At 47.5% G+C, this 23,971-nt stretch overlaps 1 protein-coding gene across 1 annotated transcript in view; it reads left to right on the top strand.

The window, feature by feature from the left end:
- Positions 1–2,262: 2,262 nt before the first annotated feature.
- Positions 2,263–23,971, top strand: part of PRKACB (protein kinase cAMP-activated catalytic subunit beta) — a 1,065,959-nt gene continuing 1,044,250 nt past the window's right edge. The window contains exon 1 of the mRNA XM_069641606.1: positions 2,263–2,476. Within this exon, the coding sequence (XP_069497707.1) occupies positions 2,431–2,476 (46 nt within the window). The 5' untranslated portion in view covers positions 2,263–2,430. The remainder of the gene's footprint in view (positions 2,477–23,971) is intronic.

Below are 23,971 nucleotides of genomic sequence, written 5' to 3'. Positions count from 1 at the left end.
TATGAGGTATCCCGGATTTGCGATTCCAGGTATAAACGGGGCCAGCTTCAATACCTGGTTGAATGGAAAGGATACCCCCCTAGTGAAAGAACCTGGGAACCTATTTCTAATATCAAGGCCCCTCGTTGCTCAGAAGATTTCACCTCATACACCCGGGCAAACCTGGAGGAAAAGGTCTTCGGAGGAGGCTTGCAGTCATGAACTACAGAACACGTCCCTTTTGGACTTCCTGGTCCTTGCCACGATGGGGCTTGCACTCCATAATACTCCCAACATGGTCATCCAGTGTGAAACCCCTTTCTCGCTCCACACGCTGGACGTAACGTATTCTATTAATAGACCACGCCTTCTGCGGCTCTGCGCGTCTCAATGCTATTGCAAAGTAGCGATCTGACGTGTGTTCCGTAGCTCGCGGTATTGTTTCCTTGTACCTGTCTATCTACCCGTTCCTTGCCCCTTCCTTTCCTCCTATTTCCTGGACTCGTGTGCTAGTTGCACCTTTCCTAGTTTCCCGGATTCCTGGACCCGCGTCCCGGACACTGAACGCACTCTAGAGTCGGAAGAGACTCGGGCAGCCTTGTTCAAAACCAGGTCCATCCGCAAGGAGGCAGCGACCAAGGACTCCAGCAAAGAACGGACCCAGGTGAGAAGGGGGGGGAACTCCTTGACATCCACACTGGTACCACCGTGGCTCCATCAAGTGAGAGCTGACGAAGATGTCGACATGAAAGACGTAGTCTTTCGCATGCGGCAGAACAAAGAAGCCATAAAGGCTCAAGGGGACACGCGTCGGGCCGCTCGCCACACAGCGGTCAACAGAGGCGACCTGGTCAAGATACGCCTTCCCCACAAAGACACTTCGACCGGCTCCAGATACAGCAGTCCCATAGAAGTCGTTGCGAAAGGGTCAAACCACATTTGCACCAGTGACGGAAGGAAGTGGAATCTAGAAAGGGTGGCCATGTACCGCAGGAAAGAAGCTATTGAACAGCCACACTGGGAAACCGGAGAAGATCAAGGCCAGGAAGAGTCATCCGAAAACCCTTGCCAGTCAGGAAGAGATGCCTCGGAGATACCCTACGGCGGCGAGCTCTCGAACACCAACTTTCCAACCCCACTCAGGGAGCTACAGCGCAGGGCAAGACAAGGAGAACCTGAATCACCCGCACCTCCCCAAGAGTGCTCCCGTAACACTGCCCCGCTTCCAGACCAAGGCAGACCACAGAGAGAGAAAAGGAAACCCAGCATGTTTGCAGACTTCGTCATGGAATGACCATCCATCCTTTTCCCAGCAAAGGAGGTGTGTGGAGATATCACGTGATCGCGGGAGCGCGGTCTCGCGAGATCTCGTTCCAACGTGATCTTGCGGACCCGCGTTCCGCAAAAGAATGTTGGCGCGAGTGAGAGGCTGGCAGAGCGCCAGATAGGTCGTGTCTGAAGAGCGCTGCTCCTGTTAAGGAGCCCACGTACCCGAGGCCCACATGAGCCTACACAGCAAGCTTCCACGGCATAAGTCCAATGCCACAGGAGGCCTCATGGGGGCCCTGGAAGTCTACAGCGTGCAGTACAACTGCACACCCTGCCTCCTGTGAAGCAACTGGGAGGCCCAGCCTGACACTGTGAGTACCTGCCACTGACCAGCACATGGACTACTGGGCTCACCTATTTTGTCATATATAATAAAGCCAGTTAGAATCGCTCCAGGCGTCCTGTCGTCCTTAGAGGCCACAACATACAGCCTTTTTTAAATTCAGATTGGGATCCCCTGACTGATAAGCTCAAGGAGAAAGCACATAAAGAAATAAATGCACACCCATTTCCTGAGGCTTTGAAAATTGTTCCTAGGTAGTTAGGTGTAAATTGTAGTGTGTTCTAGGGTTTCACATTTGAAATAAAAAGTTATATTGCTCATTGCTTTTTCTGGCTGCCTTTTGGAATATCGTTTACATTGGTTTGTATGGCTGCAGGTCACTGTGGTGCTGCACTTAGCCTTGGTTTATAGGTTAGTGAACAACGTGCGAAGATTGTGGTACAGTATTTCTTGACGAGAGCATAAGCGGCACTGTGCATGGTGTTGGTGAAGTCCGTGTACCTCTTACCGTTCACAAAACCCTTCTTCCACGGCATCCACGCCTTTACTATGTGCGGGTGCTCTGATGACACCCTTCCCTGTCCTAGCACCCGCTCCACCGGACGCTCCCCTCAGGGTCTAACCCGAGAGGGTCGCCCATGACAACCACCCCCCGGAGTCCCAGGGATCGCTCGTCACTTCCGGTGTGTGCAGAGCCCGTCTGCGGCCAAGGAGAGGGGAGCAGAGCCAGCCGAGGAGGAGGAGGAGGGCCGGGAGGAAGCAGCCACAGCCCGCACCGCCTGCAGGCCAGGCTTACCGCGCCGCTCAGGGGAGCGCCTCAAGCCGCCGCCTGCCGAGCCATGGGAAACGCTGCCACCGCCAAGAAAGGAAACGAGATTGAAAGCGGTGAGTGCGGCCATTCATTGCATCCCGGGGCAGGCCTCACCAGCCTCTCCACAGTTCTTGGCACTGCTCCTGCTTCCAGGGACAGTCTGCCAGCTCGGGGTTACCGGACACTGTCCAGCCGCACCCCGTCTCTGCCTCACTACGCACACTGAGCTCGGAGCTGCTCTCTCAGGTCCTGTTGTTGTTGGTGTCAGTGACATGGTGTTCCTAGTGCGGGGGCTGTTGGAAGTGAATGCGTCTTTCTATTAGTTTTCATACCTTTACACTGCACTATAGGCTCACATTTGTTGGAAAATGCATTTAGGTTACCTGTGTGTGTGTGTGTGTGTTTTCCATCCTGCTGCCCACGTGTGCATGCCTGACAGTGACACCAGCTCTTGGTCAGTTGAGCCTGTCAATGCTGTTTGTTTCTTACATGCACAGCACCTGTCCATCCTCCGTTATTGCTGACAAAAAGTACTTGCTAGGCCTGCTGCCCTTTCCTTTAAGTATTTGCTCACTTATGCAACATCTACCCTGCTCTGCATGGTTTGTTCTTTACGTGTGTATGCCTTACCTTCCGGTGGTATGCACTGAATCCGTTTCATACACAGATACTACTCGTGCTGGGTTTTTTTCTAGGTGTCTGATACTAGCCCCAAGTCCATGTAGCGTTTGTGTCACCTGGACATATCTGTCTGAAACATGCGTCCTTTAAGACCTGTCGTTACATTTTTTTCATAAGTTTGTGTGCATTGCCACCTGACCCTAGTTTCAACAATCTTTAAGTTGCTACTTTTTCCACATGCAAGCTCTTCCTGACTGACTCCCGCTTTTGTTTTTCTCAAGATTCCTGCAGCATTTGCCCTGTTCCCTGTCCGTATTGGCTTTGCACCACACGTGTGCATGTACCGGCTGTTTAACCAACATGCCTGCTTGCCGGGCGCCTGCGCGTTGTAATTGTTTACATGGGTTGTCATCCAATAGCTGCGAGGCATTCTTTAGCGGCACAAAAGAGAATAATGTAAAATCATAGCGTTCTTTCTTGTTTTATTTAAAGGAGTTTGAACTCAACCACAAATGATAAACTGATGCTTATGGCTTGTCGATAAAGCTCACGTCGTGCCATAACGTGTTCTTACATACGAAACGTAAATCTGTTTCATTCACTAACCATACGAGGTATGGTTGGTGGTATTTCAGAGTATGCTGCTTTACATGAGTGAACGCTTCTCTATCGTGGTTATCCAATGGCCGATCTTGAGATCGAGATGCTGAACGTTTTTAAATAATTGTATAAATGCAGTCACGATGTTATTGTCAATACATGCTTTAAATGTACTCGGGTGAATGATCAGAGTATAAACATGGAAACTCATTTGAAACCCTGCTGAATCAACCCATACATCAATTAGAAGCCAAGTGGCTAATTGTACACATGGTACCGCGGAATATCAACCATAAGATGAGTGTTGACGGTACTTGCAAATTGTTTCATATTCTTTTCAAAACCCTACTGCTGATCAATGTTTTTGGATTTGTTTGACGTCTTCCCGTTAGCCTGTCCTGCAGTGTATCGTTTTGTTTAAAATATATTTCTTCTAGAAGCCGCGAAACGCTTAATAGGAATGCAAGTAACAAGGCACAAGTAACAGCAAGGCTCTGTTACCTACTACTGAACAACAGGAGTAGGAATTGGGGGTAAAGTGAGGATCCCCGGCAGTTGGGATCTGGAGTGTCTATGGTGCAAGAAGAAGGTGTTCATTAAAGATAAGCTTCGGCTCCGTTCTAAATACTACTGAAATGAACACACATCCAAACACCTCCTACAAATTAAGGGGGATAATGAGGGGAAATGGGTCTGACGAAGGGATCTTCATTTATTGAAACGTATGGATGGTACATGAAAGCTATGATCCAAGCATTCCCAACAGATGCTGGGCAAAAATTCTGCCCACTGGTTTATGCTTCTGCGTAATAATCATTACGGTTCCACTGTAATTTCGTGCGCCAAGCAGAATATTTCATCTGTCCCGGTTTGGCGTTCGTTTCGTGAGCCTTTGCCCGCGCAAACCTTTGCACCGGTACAAAGGTATGTTTTGCGTGCCGTTGTTATTTTGCCCGTGCAAACCATTAGTCGACTACCTTTTGCGGCATGATGACCCATTTCACACAATCAAAAAAAATGTGCGTCCCGCATGACCGAAATGGGCTGATGAATGCGAAAGAGAATCGTGTGCGATACAAGAAACGCAGTGCCCGTGTGGTTTTTGATGGGTTTTGCTGTAAGGTGATAATGGAAGTGGGGCGCGACAGCAATTATTTCACAACCCACCGGACGAGTGCGAAAACTTTGGCCGAATCCAAAGGTGTGGCGGAACGGCTGAGATATGGGCAAAGCGGATCAAAATCTGAGAGATTTCATTTTGGCGGCTGGCGTAGCGGAATCTAGCAATTTCGCCCATCCCCAATGCTGGCGTCAGTGTGAGGGAGTGGACTCACTATTGCACATTTGGTTGAAATGTCTAAAAATCGAAGGTTTCTGGAAAGAGATCATTAAATATGTGTCATAAGTAGCTCAGTCCGACTTCCCCAGGGGTGATCTTTCTCGGTATTCCACTGTCAGAGTTTGGGAGGAAGGATAGTTCAGGGGCAACCTATTTGTCGTGGAAGCAAGGCAACACAGCACACCACAGGTTTGAATCCCGAACCCACGCTTATAAACCATTCGCTAGTATTAAGCGCATTATAAATTAACTATAAAATAAATACCAACTGAACTCCAATGGGTGCAAGGGTCATCACAACTATGTTACTCGCAGACAAATTGGTCATACCGTCGATGTGTCCCAAGCAAGATGCACCTTGCATCAGTTGTGGTGGAACAAGCTGTGCAACTGTTATCGATGGAATAATTCACAGTGGACCTGCAGGACAACTACGTGCAACCTTCTTGACCTACTAGGGCGAGGGTGTTTTCATATCAATCATTGAAGCTTGAATAAAGATACAACAGTATGCTCTATTGATAAAGCGAAATGAAATGCATTTGACAAAAATTTGGTAGGTAATTAGGTCCTTTACCTCCTGTAAGTGGATGAAATGCTAGGCAGTTTTTACCTATTCCTGCTTCCTTAAACCAGCAGTCCATCCCACAGCACTGCTTTTAAGTAACTTCCAATCTTGATATACTGGACAGGGATAGTCCACTATTTAAAGAAGCACAATAACCCAGGTGTGAGATTACATGGGTTCCCACCATCCTTAGCCCTTTCACTTCACTAGAAGATGGGGAGGGCATGCTACAGTAGACTGTGTTGGGTACAATCAGGATTTTCTGACAATTTTTATCTATGAATAATGGACATGGGTGATTGCATAATAACTCCAAGATTATGCACTGGAGCATGAGAAATCGATATGCTAGTATGCAGATGGTGAAGTTGAAGTGAGAGAAAGAACTTACTAGTAATGTTGGAGGATCAAGAAGTAGTACCGTTTTCTACTCATTCACCTGAAGCCAATGTTTCTTCATCCACTCTTGGGACAGTTTCTAAGCAAAGGCACACCTGAGCCAGTTGGTCAGAAGGGTCTCACCACCAGATTATTAGCTGAGTGTCCTGAGCATATGACAGGCTGTTGTTGAATTGCTGGTTTAATTTGAAAAGGGTCAGTTTGCTAAAGTCGAACAAAAGATCAGGGCACCTTTACTGTAACTGAAGAAGATTTTAAGGTGTTAATAAGGTCATGCTGGGATCTAACATCTATTAAGGAATGAGATCTGTTTAAAATACTCACTGCTGCATTTTTACCTGATATTGCGGGATACAGGAGTGTAATAGCTCCTTTTGAAATAATGTAAGAATGGTCTGATTTTATTTGAGCTGCTTCATAACACCACGATCTGTAACTGATTGATTTTGATCAACCTTGAATCTGAGAGGTCTCATTACGACAAAGAGAAACAATATTGCATGGCCCTCATCAACACTGTGAGCATTTTAGCTCTTCTATATAGGGCATCTTGGGAACATCTTTTTCCGCTGTATACTGTTTGGCTGGTTTGATCTTGCCAATCTAAGTGGAAGGTCGAAGACCTGTGGTTAAGGGGTCTAAACGTGTGTTGGCTACTCATGCTACTTATTAAAAAGAACACTTGTACTAATTATGATTTATTGATGAATTTTCCGATTTTCAATTGTATATGAAAGAACCTTTACATTGCTTATGTAATAGTTTTCTTGGCCAAACCTTGAGGTAATAGAGGACTATAGCTCTGGTGACACCTCCTGGTGTGTTTTCTTAGGGCTGTTGTTACTTGGTGGGACCAAAATGTTCCCCTTGCTTGAATTAGATTAGGTATTGTAATTGGAACAGTAAAACGTGATAGCTTGTCCTTAGCTCGAAGAGGAAGAAGTCCATACCCATGTTTATGTACCCCTAAATTGGTTTCGGAATGTAAATAGACAAAGGTGGACATTCCGGCTATTTAGTTTTTCCCATAAACGAGACCTACCTACCGATCCTGTTGAAAATTAGAGTTAATTTGACACTGGAGACATACAAGGGGTCAGCCCTTGCTTTCATAGCCTTCTCAATGAGCCCATTTATTAACACCTCATTAGCCTCTGTCCTGATCTCCCTCTGGAACTTCGAAAGACGGCTAGCAAGACCCATCCATTCCTCTATTTTCTTTAACAGAAGAATGGAAAAACCTTGTTTTCTGCATTCAGGAGGATGATCGGGTGGTAGCTTCCAGGCAACGGGCGATTCCCTTTCTTGTAGATCGTATCTCTAATTGATGTCTTCCAAGACTCTGGAGACAACTTTTTTACTCGGAATGTTCCAAATAGCAAATGCAGCATAGAGGCCCATAGCTCTGGGGCCGTCTTGATAATTTTGTTGCATAAGCCATTTGCCCCTGGGCCCCGGAATCGGACGCCTTATGTATTGCCAACAAAATGTTTTGCATGCTTAAATTAATCTCCCATGACCAACTGCCAAACACACTAATGTTGTTGCTTTGTATAGCTCCAAAAAAATGAGCCGCCCATGTAGGCTCTCCGATGGGATTGATTAAGGAGTCCACGTTAGTATCTTCCTGGTTCTGCACCACAGCTTAAACATTTCTCGAATCATGATTTAAAAATAATGTCAAACGTGACTTCCCCATTCTGTTGTGCCAATAAAAACTTATGGGCCCTTAAGCCAATTTTTATACTGTTGCTGAATATTTTTCTCACTAGGGATATCGGGGCCCAATCTTATTCTCCTTACATCAGACCTCAGTTTTTGTGCCCGTTCTGCACATCATTGTATTTATGGGGGCGAGAACACACTGAGCGGTTGTGACCCCCACCCTCCCTTACAAGTTCCTATCGCTTTCTCCACGATAAAGGATGAAAATGGCTCAATTCTAATGGTCTGCTGCTTTACAAGGCACGTTGTATCATTCCAAAAGTCAGCCATTTCTACTATTAAATCTCTCCAACTGATCAGTCCTCCACCGTACACAGTTTTTTTTTGTGGGGGGGGGGGTTTGGCCTGTGCATGTAAACGCTTACTTGCTTATTTGGGGGCAACGTGAACCTGCAGACTCAGTGTTGCTAATAAGAAGCAATGATCACTTGCTTTATGAGGAGTTATTTGTAGTTGCTTACATGCATGGAATAGCCCTGGGGTCAGGAATATGTAATTTATCCAGGCCATCTGATTGTTTTTAAGACAAGTCGGTTTACTCGAAATATCCCCAATTACCTGGCCATTTGCCATTAACAAACCTCACACAATTCAGCCCAAAAAGCGCCAAGTTCATGCTGCCTCTTCACATAATCAGTGTCCCAACCCTTTCCTGTTTTCATACAGTATTCTGGAATAAGGCAGATTACATTTAAATCATCAGCCAATTTGAACTCTCCTTCTGGATCTTCAGTCTTAAGGAACTCAATTATTTTGTTCAAGGCTGCTAAAATATGTGAATGCCCAGGTGAGTAGGGTGCCAATAAATGTTAATAGGCAAAATTGAGTGAGGCCATGTATCACCTGGCAAAGAGTTTTTTTCACTGCCACCATACCATTTAGATCTTCAGAAACATAACTACCAGCAAGACCCAAACTATTCTCAAGCACAATAAGAAGCCCCCCAGAAGGCCTCCCTCCATGAGCTTTGTCAGCCAATTGTGAGAAACGGTGATGCCCATCCCAGTGTAATGCCTCTACTGCACAAGTTTCTTGTAAAAATGTAACCACGGAGGCTAAGAAAGGCTTACCGCTCATCATCATGCGTTAATTTGACAAAACCTCTTATGTTACAGGATAACATACCTATCTTATTCAATCTCTGAATGCTCTTCTCATTATGATCCTGGCCTTCATTCCCTTTTCTAGGGACAATACCTGGTCATCGTCTTTAGCTCGTTTGTCACCCAAAGATGCTGAAAGCCAAGACCAGTCCTTCCTTGACTGAGGTCTAGTAAAACGAACTTTTCTTGAATCACTCCTCTCTCCACCCATTATTTCTAGATCCTTATTAACACAGTTCGCTTCGATTAGGCTTTTAGACCCCAATTTCCTGTTTTGTATTGTTTCGATCTGTAAACTATGTACCAATTTGCAGATCAAAACCCCATTCCCTTAAGGGTTTTGACTTCTAACTTCATAGCTTGGACTGCTTTTATATGGTGTTTGTAGGGCCACTATCAGTTCTATGATCATTAAAGTCCACCCATTCGATATCTTTTGTTGTACTCAAACAGAGGTGGGGAATTTTGTATAATAGAGCCAGGACAGTTGACCTAATTTAAATAATCCTTGAGCTATTATCAGATCCCAATAGGAACTACAATACGAAGAAGGGAGAAGCAAAATCTGTAGCTGCGTATAGCCTTTTTTGTGTATTCTCAGCAGAGCTTTCAGAGCACTTATTTTCACACCTGGAGCTTTTACCCTTTACGTCATTCATTAGGCACACACCCCGGGTTGTTGTCGAAGACTGTAACATTTCATATTGGCCAGAATGTTCTTCTGTTTGGAGTTAGACTCTGTTTTGTTCTGAGCCTTCAAACTATTAAGGGAGGAGTAAAAAACATTACCCATGCCTGTGGCACTTAAGCCACCTCTACTTCCCTCTGCCAGATCTAACACACCTACTACTTCCTCAGTCTGCACACTAATATTCTTTTTACATTGACCATTGCGCTAATTGTAAGTAGCATCTTAGCGTGATGCACACATTGGAATTGCGGACTGTAAAGTAAAGTCATCTTGGGCAGTATGGCCACAGTCGTGTGTTCCTTATGCACTGCACAGCTATTGACTTTGAGTCCACTTCTTTATTGATATTTTATTTCTATCACGCTCGTACACAAGTGTTTCAGAGCGCGAGAACTTGCGTGTTATTATTATTACTTTTGAGTCGAGATTCGCTATCATGCTTATTCCAGTTCTTAAAATAACCCATTTGGCTAGTTTGTATGCCAGAATCACACTTCACAATTTCAATTTGGGGGGCTTCCACAAAACCAGAGGGAGTAGTTACAGGAACCTATAAGTTTGGTTTAGTAGTAGTCATCTTGCTTTGAGTTGAGGTTGAAGCTGTTAGAGCTGCTTCCATCCTGGTCTGCACCCACCTTTTTTTTTCTTTTACTTAATAGAGCAATCCCTCTTTTTATTGTGTGCAGGTAATTTTCCACATGTTGAGTTCTCCAGGTCTTGCGTTGCTGCTTTCTCTGTTAAATAGTGAACGCAACAATATGTATTATCATTTGAGCTCCTAATCGATAATTCATTTTTGTTTTCTTTTTGATTTCTTTTTAATTTTTTTATTTTTTTTTATTGTTAGGTAAACATATGTTGATAGCTATCTGAGCCTCTTCGCCAACCAAGTTCAGAATCTTCTCACTTGATTTACAGAACTCAAGGGAGAAGTGAGCTTGATCCTTTCATCTGCCTCATAAAGCGTATGAAGTAAACTCATCTATTCCTCAGTTCCCTGGATTTTTGGACTCTCTGCTTTTTGATGTTAAAAGCTCTGTTAAAGCATAGGGGGCCCTGGAGGAGAGCCATCCCATATTGATGAGACACATTCTTCCATAAATTTAACACACTCCTCCAATTCACCCACCTTAATCAAATCTACAGTTTCTGGAAGTAATAGTGAGCCATCCATTTTTTTTTTTTTACCGCCTCCATCATACTTGGATCCTTAAAGCTAGACCACTCGACTAAAGTCTGAGCACAGCACCGGTTGAAGATCTAAGTTCTGTGCTGGTTGCTGGTGCCCGAGCAAGGAAAGAAGTCTGTGATTGTTTTGCCGAGCAATGGGTGTCATTTTACTTGTCGCCAAGTGTTTGGATTTTTTCATACCTTTTTTTTTTTTTGGACAATCTCCAACCACAAGATTTTCTATCAACAACGGATATCCCATGTTTTTTTTTTTTTTTTGCAATTTTGGCTATAGCAACCTCTTCCGAGCAACCCAGATTTAATAGGTAAATAGACGGAGAATCTGCTTCCAGATTTGGTAGGAAGGTTTTAACATTCGCAGGCTCGGGAACAGCCTCAGGATTAATTGCCAATGGAACGGATTGACTCCCTAGTAAGTATTTACTTTGTCCAGTCATTTTACTAGTGGTAAGGTTAACATGGGACAAACTCTTCAATCAAACATTATTGTAAAGGAAGTAATGTGAGATTGTACAAAGGTACTCGCGCAGGACTCGACGGGAATTTTCCATCTGTCCACGAGACCGCAAACCTCCACGCTTGCCTCACACTTCCCTCATGGTCACTTTGCTGGGTTTTTTAATGAGTTCAGGTGCTGGCAAGTGAATGCCAAGCAACGACCTCCCAGTTAAGCTGCATGAATGGAAACAAATGATTACATAAATATGATAAAGAAGGCTCTGAAAACTGTTTCAGTGCAGGGCTCTGTGCAGCTGAGTGCAGGCAGTGTACCGTATAGGGCATGCTTGCCCCTCCATTTGCTGTGTAAGGAACATTTCAGATGATTTATAAATCTAAACTTTCCCAATGTTTAAAGAAACCCATAGCCTGAGGTTAAGTATGTAGTATAGGTTTGATGACAGGCAGGGTCATTTTCAATTTCAGGTGGCCAAGATGGCCCTTTCCTGTCATTGATATACTGTTTTCAATATAGCGTTAAATACCCTTTCGGGGGCGGTTGGGGCAGGGCCGCTAATGGTTCTCAGCCCCCAGCCAGGTAGGCCCAAGCACCGTATTACAGCCCTGTGCACCAACAAAAGCAGTATTTATCAACATGAGCTCACAGAGCCATCATCTGGGGTGCTGATGAATTTGTTTGTTTTTAAGGGAGGCAGGCTTTGAGCAATTCATGCTTTCATTTAAAAGAAATTAGCTATGGCTGCTATTTTTAGGACCTGAAGGTGAGTCAAGAGGTGCACAGGTGAGTGGTGTAGGGGGCAGGGGGTTGAGGTGTGGCACTCCAGTAGTGACTTGGCCTGGGTTATCACCTCCAAGGACGGTTTGAAGGCTGGGCAGAGGCGCAGTAACTCTGCATGGGCAGAGGCCGGGTAACTCGGCATGAAATGCAGGTGGCTACTTGCAGAGTCTGCTTGCTTTCCCGGCCTCCGGATTGACCAGCTCTCTTCTGCAGTTCCTAATATATAATGCTATCATATTTGTAGAGCAAAGCGAGCTCTGGAGACTAGCTACAGTGTATGGTATTGCAGTAGATGTACAGACTGGATGGAAGTATTCATCACTACATTTAGTAAAATATCTAGTTAGCTTTGCTCATTATGCAAGAGGAAAGTAAGTCTCTAAGGCAATTACATGGATTTAGTTTGAAGAGTTTGCTAACAAGTCTGGTTCTTTCCCTTAAAAAGTCAATGGAGAGGGGAATTGTATTAATTGTAAAGTCATAGAATTGCTCAGGCACATGACCCCGAAGGCTTGAAGAATGATATGGCATTTATAACGTGCCTGTACACAAGTGTTTCTAGGCCCGACAAGGAGGGGGAAGCCGAGGGAGGCCTTGTCATTCAGATTGCGCAAGTGCAGAGAAGTGGAAGGGGAGAAGTGCTGTGGGGATTTGGGGGAGCAGGAGAAGGGCAGGTAACTAAAAAGTTCAGCCAGCGGTTGGTTCATAAGTGCAGAGAGAAGGGACTGTAGGGTTCCAGATACAGACCACAAGTTCTGGGGGAGCTAGGAGGCAGTGCGAAGGGCAACTGGACATGCAGGAGCCTGGGCCCAAGTTCAGACGGGTAGCCATGTGACCAGTGCATGGAGCAGTCGGGACATCAGCAGGGGAGAGGAAGAGAGAAAGCGGAAGTGAAAGGAAGGTCTTGAGTTGCTTCCGGAACCAGAGGTGGTTCTGCTCAAGTTTGAGAGGCAGGGAGGCTGTTCCAGAGGGAAGCCCCGTCTGAAGAGAGAGATCTGCCCCAACTCTCTGCTTGGAAAAGTGACTGACTCTCAGAGAGTTGCAGGTGGATCAGTGGAGGGCTCTCGAAGGGAGATGCTTAGGAAGAGAGAGTTGGAGGTAGTGCGGCCCCAGGAAGCCTTGTGGACGATACAGAGGGTCTTGAACTTGATCCTTGCTGCCACAGGGAGCAAGTGAAGAGATTTCAGAGCTGGAGAGATACGATCCCCGGGCTTGAGACCAAGGACTAGTCTCACAGTCCTGTTCTGGATAAGTTGTAGAGGTTGGAGAGTCGAGGTAGGAAGATTTAGAAGGAGGCTGTTGCTGTAGTGCAGCCTAAAGAGGACCAGAGCTCTGGAGACAGTGAGCTTCTGGGGGAAAGTGAGGAAAAGAGGTGCAGCTGATAGTTTGACTTCTTAGAGTCGTCAGAGGTGGGAGGAAATGGTGGAGTCAAAGATGACCCCAAGGTTCTTAGCCTTGCCAGTAGGAGCAGGAAGAGGGCCCAGAGTGGGCGGCCACAGAGATGGAGGAAAGGAGGGAGCTGGTGTTCCAATGAGGAGGATCTCAGTCTTACTGGCATTAAGGCATAGATCATTGGCTGCACATCGTTCCTGAATTGCGGCCAGTCAATCTGGAATGAGAGAAGAAGTGGCCGAGGGGAGCCTGAAAAAAAGCTGGGTGTCATCCGCATAACACTGAAAGTTGGAGCACAAAGTAGCAATGCAGTGGGCAAGAGGTGCCAGGTAGTGGTTGAAAAGCCAGGGAGAAAGGTTAGACCCCTGGGGAACACCACGAGTGGAGAGAGTGATAGAAGAGAGGACAGACCCCTGTTGGACCTGAGAGGGTCAGTCAGCGAGAAAGGAGGTCAGCCAGGCCAGTGCCCGATCAGTGATACCCAGGTTATCACGGAGGCGATGGAGAACAGGTCTTCACAGGTGTTCAAGAGAGCAGTTTGCATGCTTCTGGCAGCTCTGAAGCTAGGACTGGTGGTCGTAGAGGCAACCAGCAGATTGAGTGTGCAGATTAAGCTGGGAGATTACCAGATTTTCCAAGAGTTTGCCCAGGAAAGAAGTGATGGAGATAGTTAGCTAGAGAGAAAGCTTCTTTAGGAGTAGGGGCACAAGAGAGTGCTTAAGGGGTGGGGGGTGGGAAGGTTCCAGTCGCAAATGAGTGATCGCAGAAATCTGTCAAGGCTGGAGCAACAGTGTTGATTTGGTTCTTGATGGTTCTGGATGAACCGGGGAGAACCTGCTTTGACAAGACTTTCATAGATCCGACTTGTCTAGAAACATTGTTTGGGGTTGAACAAGGGAAGGGAAGAGAAGGGAGGGGGAGAGGCGGCCACAGGCGAGGCAGGAGTGGAGGAGGAGGAGGAGGAGGAGGAGGAGGAGGTGGTGGTAGAGGAAGACATGGTTGACAGGATGTCCTGAGTTTTCGTGATTAAATGAGAAGCCGGGGCCATGCAGAGGGCCTGGAAGAGGGAACATGAGAGGTAGAGACTGCAGCAGGATTGGCCAGCTCCTTGCAGATTTTGATAGATGCCAAAGAGACACAGGCTTAGATGTGGGCTCTTACTGAGGACATAGTTTGTTTTGCCGGCGGCAGGCCAGTTTGTTAGACGGTGCACCTGATGCCCTCCACTTGCTCTTAGCCACCTTGCACTTGCTTTTGACTGGGGACGAGGTCGGAGTCGTACCAAGAGTTGCTTTTAGATTTGGGCTTCAAGCGGCTAAGAGTGTTGGAGATAGAAATATGAAGGTTAGATAGGGCTGTGTCGACGTGTGAGTCAGCCAAAGGTGCAGAAGGAGGAGAGAAAGTAGTGGCGAAAGCCTCAGCTGACATACGCTTCATGGGTCGGATGACCGAGAAGGTAAGTGGCAGTGCTGGAGGTAGGCTTGGCCTGAGGAGGGAGCGAGGGAGGTAAGGAGGGAGGGAGAAATGCATAGATCACTCCAGGAGAGAGGAGGGGTTAGAGAGGGGAAGTTTTGAGGAGATCAGAACATCCAGGGTGTGCCCTGCAGAGTGAGTCGGGCTAGAGGTAAAAATAGAGGGAGAGACAGTCGCAGCGATTGCGAACGTCACCTGAAGGGCAGGTAGAATCCAGGCGGATATTCAGGTCTCTGAGGAGGGGAAGTTGAGAGCTAGAGTCGAGGAGGGAGGAGGGGAGGTCAGCCCAAGGGGGAGACCTGGCCAGGTGGCCTGTAGATGGTGGTCACAGTGAGAGAAAGGCCAGGGGAGAGAGAGGGAGAGCCTGCAGAAGGTATTCAAACGAGGACTAGTCCTGCATAGGATTGATAGAAGCAGGGATCCACTCTGGGAAGATCAAGGCTACACCCCCACTGGGACGGTTGGTTCAGCGCTTGGAGAGGATCTTGTAGCCATCAGGAAGGAGAGTGTCAAAGCTTGTGATCGAGCTGGCCGTGAACGAAGTCTCAGAGTACATCCAAATGAAGTTCTTCCAGGAGACGGCAGATGTCAGAGGAGTGTCTGACAGCTGAGTGAGAGTAGGAATCAGGAGAAGGTTGACCCCTTTGAAGGACTTCCGTGGAGGGATACAGGCCAGAGGTACACCCTGCGGAAATGTTGCAGGTTCCCGTGGATGGACAGAGGAGAAGGTAAGGTAGCGGAGGAGGAAGAGGGTGGCGGAAGAAGCGGGCGACCGTGTGGCCATTGAAGCAGCAGAGGTGGAAGAGGATGGAGACTGCAGAAGAGCCAGAGAGGGGATAGAAGGGACAGACATTAATGATGGTCTTGGAGGAGTGCAAGGGGGCCATGGGCCTCCCGCTAGGTGCCACCATAAGAGGAAAAAGGAGAGGGAACAGAGACCACATGGGGGTCCTTGGGCCTGGAGAGGCAACTACAAAGAGTATGTTGGTAAGAGTCTGTCTGCACTGGTGTAGCTATCAGCGATGGGGAGGCCTGGGTTGGAGACCAGGATTCCCCTTTTGAGTGTCTTCCTGCCATACTTAGTGAGAGGGATACAAGAGTCGATAGAAAAGCAGTTCGAGAACATAGGTGGGACGGAAAGCACCATAGAGGGTGCAGATAGGAAAGGGGAAGGAGGGAAGGAGTAGCGCTGGGGAGCCAGCAGGCGGGGGTCGGGGGAAACACTAGGGTAGGAGGGGACACAGAAAGAGGAGGGGCACACTGAGGAAACAAAGGACAAAAAATCGGATGCTATACATCGGCAGCAGCAACGTACAGCGCACCTAGAAGAGAAGGAATAAGGACCAACAGCAAAGCACAGAGCGCAGCAAGGAACATAGGAGGGAAGAAGGACAGAGCCAACAACAGAGCAAAGAGTACAACAGGGGACCTAGATTGGAAGAAGCCGGCAGTATAGTGAGAGCCGTGGGGAACACACAATATCAGCGCAGAGGAGAAAAGCACAAAAACCTGAGCAAAGGAAGACACACACAAGTCAATCACCAAAGGCACCTAGAAGTGGAGGATGAACACAGCAGGAATGCAGGCAATGCAATGTAAGCCAACAACCGTGGGGAACAAAAACGTCAAGAACAATACACAATAGATCAGGGGCGGGAGCTAAGAATGAGGGGGGAGGGAATGCGAGGAGTGCACCGACTAAGAGGAGGGGTGCGCATGGCCAAGTAGAGCGCACGTGGCCCAGAGTTGCGAGGGGGTGCACGTGGTCCAGTGTTGTGAGAGGGCGCACGTAAGTGGGGATGTGAAAGCGCACATGTAGGCGGGGAGAGATCGAGGGGGTGGGGATGCGAGGACCCGTCACACCGGGTGTGCAAGAGTGAGAAGGGGCACCGAGTTGGGTGGGGGGTAGGGTTTGTGAGGAGGGTAGCAAGCTACCTCTCCCAGCACCTTCTTACCTTGCAGCCGCAGACAGAAGGGAGAGGTTGTCCGCATTTACGATCTATGCTGCTAACCCCATCACCGCCAAACGCCTGCGTCGCTCAACAATGCAGCCTTGTCCTGTGAGTGCTCTGCTGTAGAGGGTCCGTACCTCGGTTCTTATAGGCACGGAAGCATGGATGTAGCTAAGCGTGCTATGTATAATCGGGCAGCGTCTCCTGCACACCTGCGTCGCTCAACACCGTGGCCTTGGCTGAAGGCTCTGTCACTTCCCTATGAAAGAGTCCATACAGATATTCCAGTAATCTCAGTCAATGTTTTGAGATTAGGCTGGAAGAGTCGTTGAAGACATCGCATTGTTGGAACGCTTGTTTGCTCTTCTTAGCAAGCCTTGAGCTTTCATTGTGTTGATAGTGATGAATGGAGCTTGGCAAGACCTTGTTCATCCGATTTTCTTTGGAACATGATGGACTCTAATTCCAACAGTGAGTACTATACATTATTCAGTGTTCATTTTGAAGAAGATCTTTCTGGGACTTGGCTAGATCGGTAGGCTTGGCATCTTTCCAGGTATTTGAATCCTGGCAGGCCCAATTTAGTGTTTTAATTCTTTTTTTAAACTGTTTTATTTATGAGTCGAAGACAGATAACCTTAAAACATATGTCACTGTTAACCCCACCAAACCCCGTACATAAGAACCAATTCGCATTTCTGTTGATGACAGTTTTTGGTATCCCTCCGTCTTAGCCCTAACCCCACCCCCCATCCTTGTACCCCAACTTTGACGGTCCAGAGTTCTGACATTACTGAGTTCACTCGCTTGTGGGTGTGTCCGGTTTGTGCAATGGTTTGTTCCTCGGACGACATATGTGTTTTTGAGCAGGCGTGGCTTGAAGAATTGGGCCTCTGTCTTTCACCTGCTCCTGGCAAGGGTTCCAGATTGCCAGGAACTTTAGAAACGTTCCTGTGCGGAGGGCGCATATCTTTTCCATCGCCACTACTCCCCAGACCTTGACCCACCACCAGGCTGATGACGGCCCGACTCGCAATTCCTTCGCTGTGCCAGGGTCATTCTTGCCGCTGATAATAGGTGAGTGATTAGGGCGACTCGGGACCCCGACATTGCGTACGCGCCCTCCACAGCTGTTCCCAACAGGATTGTCTTTGGGGACATCGGGAGCTCCATCCCCACTATGTCTTTTATAGAGGATTTCCTTCCAATATGTCACTGCCTTGGGGCATGTCCACCACATGTGGTACAGGGCTCCCTTCTCCCCACAGTGCTGCCAGCACGTAGGAGGGTAGTTCTTGATTTTGTGTATGCGATTGGGTGGGGGGGGGGAGACATGTGCCACCTAAAGCACAGTTTGTACGCTGATTCTTTAATCGTGGTGCACTTGGATGAGCCATGTGCTCTTGCCCAAATTTGATACCACTCCTCTTCTGTTATTGGTTCCCCCACGTCCCTTTCCCAATTCGTTTTGTATGGGAGATTGTCCTTTGCTTGTGCATTAGATATTAGTCTATAGAGCCAGTCCATAACTCCAGACCTGTCGGCGGCCTCGTGCCTGATTTTTTTCACCGCTGGGTGTGTGATGCAGTGTCTAATTTGTAAATATTTAAATCGCTATCGTTCCCCAATTCCAAATTTCTGCTGGCAGTCCGTGAAGAGCAAAGGGGATCCATCTCTGTACATGTCCTTCAGGGTCAGAGATTCTGCACCCTTCCATCCTTCCCAGATTTTTGGCTGGAATCCCAGTGAAAAATCTGGATTGTGTTATAGTGGAGTGAGGGGGCCCATTCCACAGTGAATGTGTTTCTAGCACAGAGCCCTGTCCCAGCATCGTAGAGACAGCTTGGTCGCTTCCAATAGCGGCCCTCCCTTCTCCCGGGCCTCAACGGACAGGCCTAGTAGCGCCTTTAAGGGGATTGTTGGGGCTGACTGCTCTATCCGGCACCGTCCCTTAAAGTTTTCTGGCCTTGCCCACCTCAACATCAGAGCCAGATGTGCAGCCATTATGTATCTACCTATCTCCGGGACTCCCAGGAGTTGGGGGCGCATTAGAATGTTTTTAGACTTGTGGCTTCTTGCCTTGCCATATAAATTTGGAAATTGTATTTTGTAATTCTGTGATCTTGGCTGGTGGTAGGGGCACTGGTAGCAAACTCGCCACATGGAGAAGGCGAGGGAGTACGGTCATTTTCACAGTTGCGATGCGGGCAAACCATGACAGTTCTAGGGTTTCCCATCTGTGCATGTCCTCCTGCAGCTGCTTCCATAGGGGTGCGATATTCGACTTGTACAGATTAGCTAGATCTCTTGTTAGACGTGCCACCAGGTATTCCAGTGACTCTCCTACCCAAGTTACCGGGAATGCTTTCTCCAGGTTCTCGATCCCTTCCATGTTCTCTGTGATGTTCATTGTTTTCGATTTGGAGAAGTTGATGGCGAAAGACGACACCTTTTCAAAGTCCTGCAGCTTTGACATGGCCCTGGCCATCGTATCTTTAGAGTGCCTCATGAAGAGCATGAGGTCAACCGCATACAGTGCAATTTTATGGTACTCCTGGCTACACTTTACCCCATTGTTTGCCGGGTCCTGTCTGATTCGAATCGCTCACGGTTCCATTGCCATCGCGAAGATGAGGGGGAGAGGGGGCAACCCTGCCTTGTGCCTCTGAGTATTTGGATGTGCTCAGAGCTCTGCCTGTTGACTGTGAGGCTTGTAGACGGAATCCGGAAGTTGGCGAGCACCATCGTGATGAAGTCTGGGCCGCAGCCGAAGCCCTTTAGGACCAGTTGCAAATAATTCCAATCCAAGTTGTCGAACGCTCGCCTGCCGTCCAGAGCGGCCACTGCAAACTTTTGTTGGGTGCGTGTTCCCCAATCTATCATATAAATTGCCCTCCTCACGTTGTCCTGTGTGTGTCTTTCTGTGATGAACTCCGCCTGGTCGTCATGAATGATGCTCGGGGGAACTTTCATCCATCTATTAGTGAGGATTTTTGCGTAAATCTTTGAATCTGAGTTCAATAGCGCGATGGGGCGGTAGCTGGAGCATTCAGTAGGTTCTTTCCCCTGTTTTAGGGGGAGTATGGTCGTAGACCTCCCCATATTAGCCGTGACCAAACCCTCTTCCCTAATTACATTGTAGAGGCGTGTCAACGGAGCCAGCAGCTGTGTGCGGAAGGTCTTATAATGGCATTTTCCGAGGCTGTCCAGGGGGGGGCCTTATTTGATGGCAGCACTGAGATCGCGTCGCTGACCTCCTGTGCTGAGATCGGGTTCCCGAGTATCAACCTGTCCTGTTCCGTTATCTGGGTTAAGGGGGTGGATTGGATGTATGCTATCTGTTGTTCTTGGTCCAGATTATCATTGCGTAGGAGTTCTTTGCGGAATTGCACCATTATTTCCAATTTGTCATTCTCCGCATTGTGTAGAGTTCCTTGCGTGTCTTTTAGCCGTACTATAAAGTTGCAGGTTTTTTGTTTTCTGAATTTCACTGCCAGGAACTTTTTGCTTTCCCCCCATGTATGTAGTAGGATTGTTTCGTGTTCAGCAGTGTTTGGGCCACCCGATCTGCAGTCTGGTTTTCAAGTTGTGCCCTTATCTTTCTGAGCTCCCGCAGAGTTTTCCTTGATTGTCAGGCTTTTTGCAGGTTTTCGGCTGCCTTTACCTTCTTCTCCAACTGTTGCGTTATAAGGGCTCTTTCCCTATAGTATGTTGCTGCCAGCAAAATAAATTCCACCCGGACAACTGCCTTCCCTGCATCCCAGACCATGCCCCACTTTGCTTCGACATTATCGTTCTTTACAAAGTAGTTGTTTATAGTACTCTCCATTTGTGTTCTGATTGCTCTGGCCTGGTTGACCTCTTTCCTCTCTGATCGACCCTTCCAGGTACAACTTGGGTCCTTCCTGTTCCCCAGGGGTCTAACCTCTCGCCCTGGCTTTTCAACCAATACCTTGCAGCTCTCGCCTACTGCATTTCCATTTTCTGCTCAAACTTCCAGTGCTGTGCTGATGAAGCTAATTTTCAGGCTGCCCTCAGCCACCTCCTCACCCTCCCTCATTTCTGATTGCCTAATTGCCATTCAAAATGGGTGTACTGCCAACGATCTTTGTCTAAATGCCAACAAGACTGTGATCCTCCGCATGGGTACACCTTCACCATCCTTTCCCCTTACTCTCTGGCCAGCCTCCCTTGGCCCTCCTCCTACCCCCACCTGCGAGGCCAAGAGCCTCAGGGTCATCTTTAACTCCACACTTTCCTTCTCCGCACACATCTCTGAGGTCTCTAAAAAGTCAAACCTCTTACTCCAACTCCTCAGAGGTACTCTGCCTTTCCACTCCTTCCCCCAGAAGCTCACTGTATCTCAAGCTTTGGTTCTCTCCAGGTTGGACTACTGTAACAGCCTCTTTCTAAATCTACCTGCCTCCACTGTCCGCCCTCTACAACTAATACTGAACAGGACTGCGAGAATTGTCCTTGGCCTCAAGCCCTGGGATTGTATCTCTCCAGTTCTGAAATCCCTTAATTGGCTTCCAGTGGATGCAAGGATTACATTTAAAACCCTATGCATTGTCCACAAGGCTTTCTGGGGCCTGGGTCCAAAGTACCTTCAACTGTCCCTCTGCAAATACCTTCCCCCTCAAGCCCTTCGCTCCTCTACCTCTAACTCCCTCAGGGTCAGTCGTTTTTCAAAGAAACAAGCTGGGGGCAGATCTGTCTTCGGCTGGGGCCTCCCTTTGGAACAGCCTACCAGCCACTGTGAAACTTGAGGAGAACCAGCTCCGGTTCCGGAAGCACCTCAAGACCTTCCTCTTCGCTTCCGCCTTTGCTCCTCTTCTCCCCTCTTCTTCTCCCCTGCTGACCTGTTTCTCTTGGCAATGTGCACCTGGGTACACTCTGTCCTTCGGGCCCAGTTACCTGCTCACCCTGCCTCCCTCCTGCACTGCCTCTCAGTCCCCCACTCTTCCTCTGCACTTATCAGATATACCCTATCTGACTAATCTTGCACTTGCCACTTGCTGGCTGCACTACCACTTTTTCATTGCCTGTATTTATTCTTTTCTCTCCTCTGTTCTCCAACTTCCATGTGCTTTTCCCCCTTTTCCCCTCTCCATGCACTTGCGCGTTCTTAATGTCACTGGGCCTAGTGAGATTGTTGTTTTTATTTTTTGTCCTCCCTTGTTCCCCTCCCTTTGCTTGGTCGCACTATGAAACACTTGTGTAACAGCGCGATATAAATAAAATATTATATATCCCTCAATAGAATTTCATTAAGTCTGGGCTTTCTTTTTGGTGTTTAATTCTTACAAGGTCAGTTCCTGGCTTTTTATGCCCACATCACTATTAATTGCCAGTTGATTTAGGTGGATTAAATGTATTCTGTCCAGTTGGAGTCCTACATCCTGGTTAGAATATATTTGAAAAGCAACTGGGATAAAAGTAATGTAATGTGCTCTTAACTTGTGGAGCCTTGAGCTTTGTCTTTCTGCTCCAGGTATTATGTGCAATACTACACACTAGCTCAGTAACCGTAATTTGTCGCAGCATCCACAGGTATACACTCAAATATTGTGTTGTAGCCAACAGATTAATTGCGTAGAGGTTTCAGTGACCCATTGAGCAAAAGAAAAGGAGCCCCAAAATTAGCATGAACCTTTTTATAAAAGGCAGTAGTGCTTCTACTCCCCGCCCTCTGCAACTCATCCAGAACAGGACTGCAAGACTTGTCCTTGGCCTCAAGCCCTGGGATCGTATCTCTCCTGCCCTGAAATCTTTTAATTGGCTCCCATTGGCTGAAAGGATTCCATTCAAGACTCTATGCATTGTCTACAAGGCTTTCTGGGGCCTGGGTCCACAATACTTTAACTCTCCCTCCTTAAATACCTTCCTACTCTTGGCTCCTCCACCTCCAACTCCCTCATGGTCCGTCGCTTCTCCAAGCAACAAGTTGGGGGTAGATCTTTCCTGGGCTGGGGCCTCCCTCTGGAAAAGCCTCCCTGCCTCTCTGAAACTTGAGGAGAACCATCTTTGGTTCAAGAAGCACCTCAAGACCTTCCTCTTGAATTCTGCCTACGCTCTTCCTCTCCCCTGCTGATCTGTTTGCTTCTGCACCTGGTTACCCTCTGATTTTCAGGCCCAAGTCCCTGCCCACCCAGCCACACACCCGCACACTGCCTCCTGGCAACCCTTGCACTTGTATCTGCAATCCTACAGTCCCCTTACCTGCATTTATTGGACACCCCTTGTCTGCGCTTAACCTTGAACTTGCCATCTGCTGGCTGCACTACCTGTTGTTTTTATCCCGTGTTCAGCACTTTCCACTCATCCCCTCCCCTCCTCCTTGCACTTTCCCCCTTCCCTCTCTCGTGCACTTGCCAATGTCACTGGGCGTACTAAAATTGTTTTGTCCTCCCTTGGCTCATTGCGCTCTGAAACACTTTGTATGAGCGCGATACAAATAAAATATCATATATCATAAATGTAGTACTTTCTGGGTGTTCTGTTATGTGACATTGATATAGTGCCTACCTGATGGTTTTATAGCTTAAAATTGCTTTGGGCTGTCTGGCAATTCGGTAGACTGTAGTTGCTCACCACATGATAGACTATGAATTGCATTGCATTAAAATGGCAATTGTATGGGAAGATATGACTTTAACGGCTTGTTGTGGCAGTACTGTGTGTTTGACAATGTCAAGTTAATTGGTTCTTGCTGGCATGAGAACCAAATTGGGTTGTGGAACTGTGACAAATATTGTTTATACCCTGTGCTTTACTAAAGCACATGGCCACAGACGGCCATCTCTATAATGTGGATTGTGACCCTGAAGAAGTAACCCTGTGAGGGTGGTCTCCTGTTTGGAAGTTCCCCCTGATGCAGCACTGTCGGAGCACTGGAAATAAGCTGCACATATATAGCGCCCTTTCCCAATCCTGTCCCTGGGTGGCAGTGTCCTAATAAAATTAACTGGTGTGCGCAGGGTGAACCCAGGTTTGCACAAGGTGCACCCAGATAACTTTGAGAAAACATCTGTGTAGTGTATTTCCATTCATGCAGGAAATGGGCGAGACTACAGCAAAACGCAAGAGGTGATGGCTGGAAGGTTAAGAAATAATCTATTTTTTTTTATTAGAAATTGTATTAATTTTACAGCATAACAAGCCAATGGAAAAGACCATGTGCACATCGGGCTTGGACCCACCCCAAAAAGGACATTCCAGCCCGAACTGCTAGGTCACAACACTTATGGACAAGACCACAAGCATCCCCAGACATGC

The sequence above is a fragment of the Ambystoma mexicanum genome, chromosome 1q (assembly GCF_040938575.1).
Source record: "Ambystoma mexicanum isolate Mex_15411 chromosome 1q, UKY_AmexF1_1, whole genome shotgun sequence".
In the NCBI taxonomy this organism is placed as follows: domain Eukaryota; kingdom Metazoa; phylum Chordata; class Amphibia; order Caudata; family Ambystomatidae; genus Ambystoma; species Ambystoma mexicanum.
Note: the sequence above shows the minus strand (reverse complement) of the source record. Positions and strands in the feature narration are given on the sequence as shown.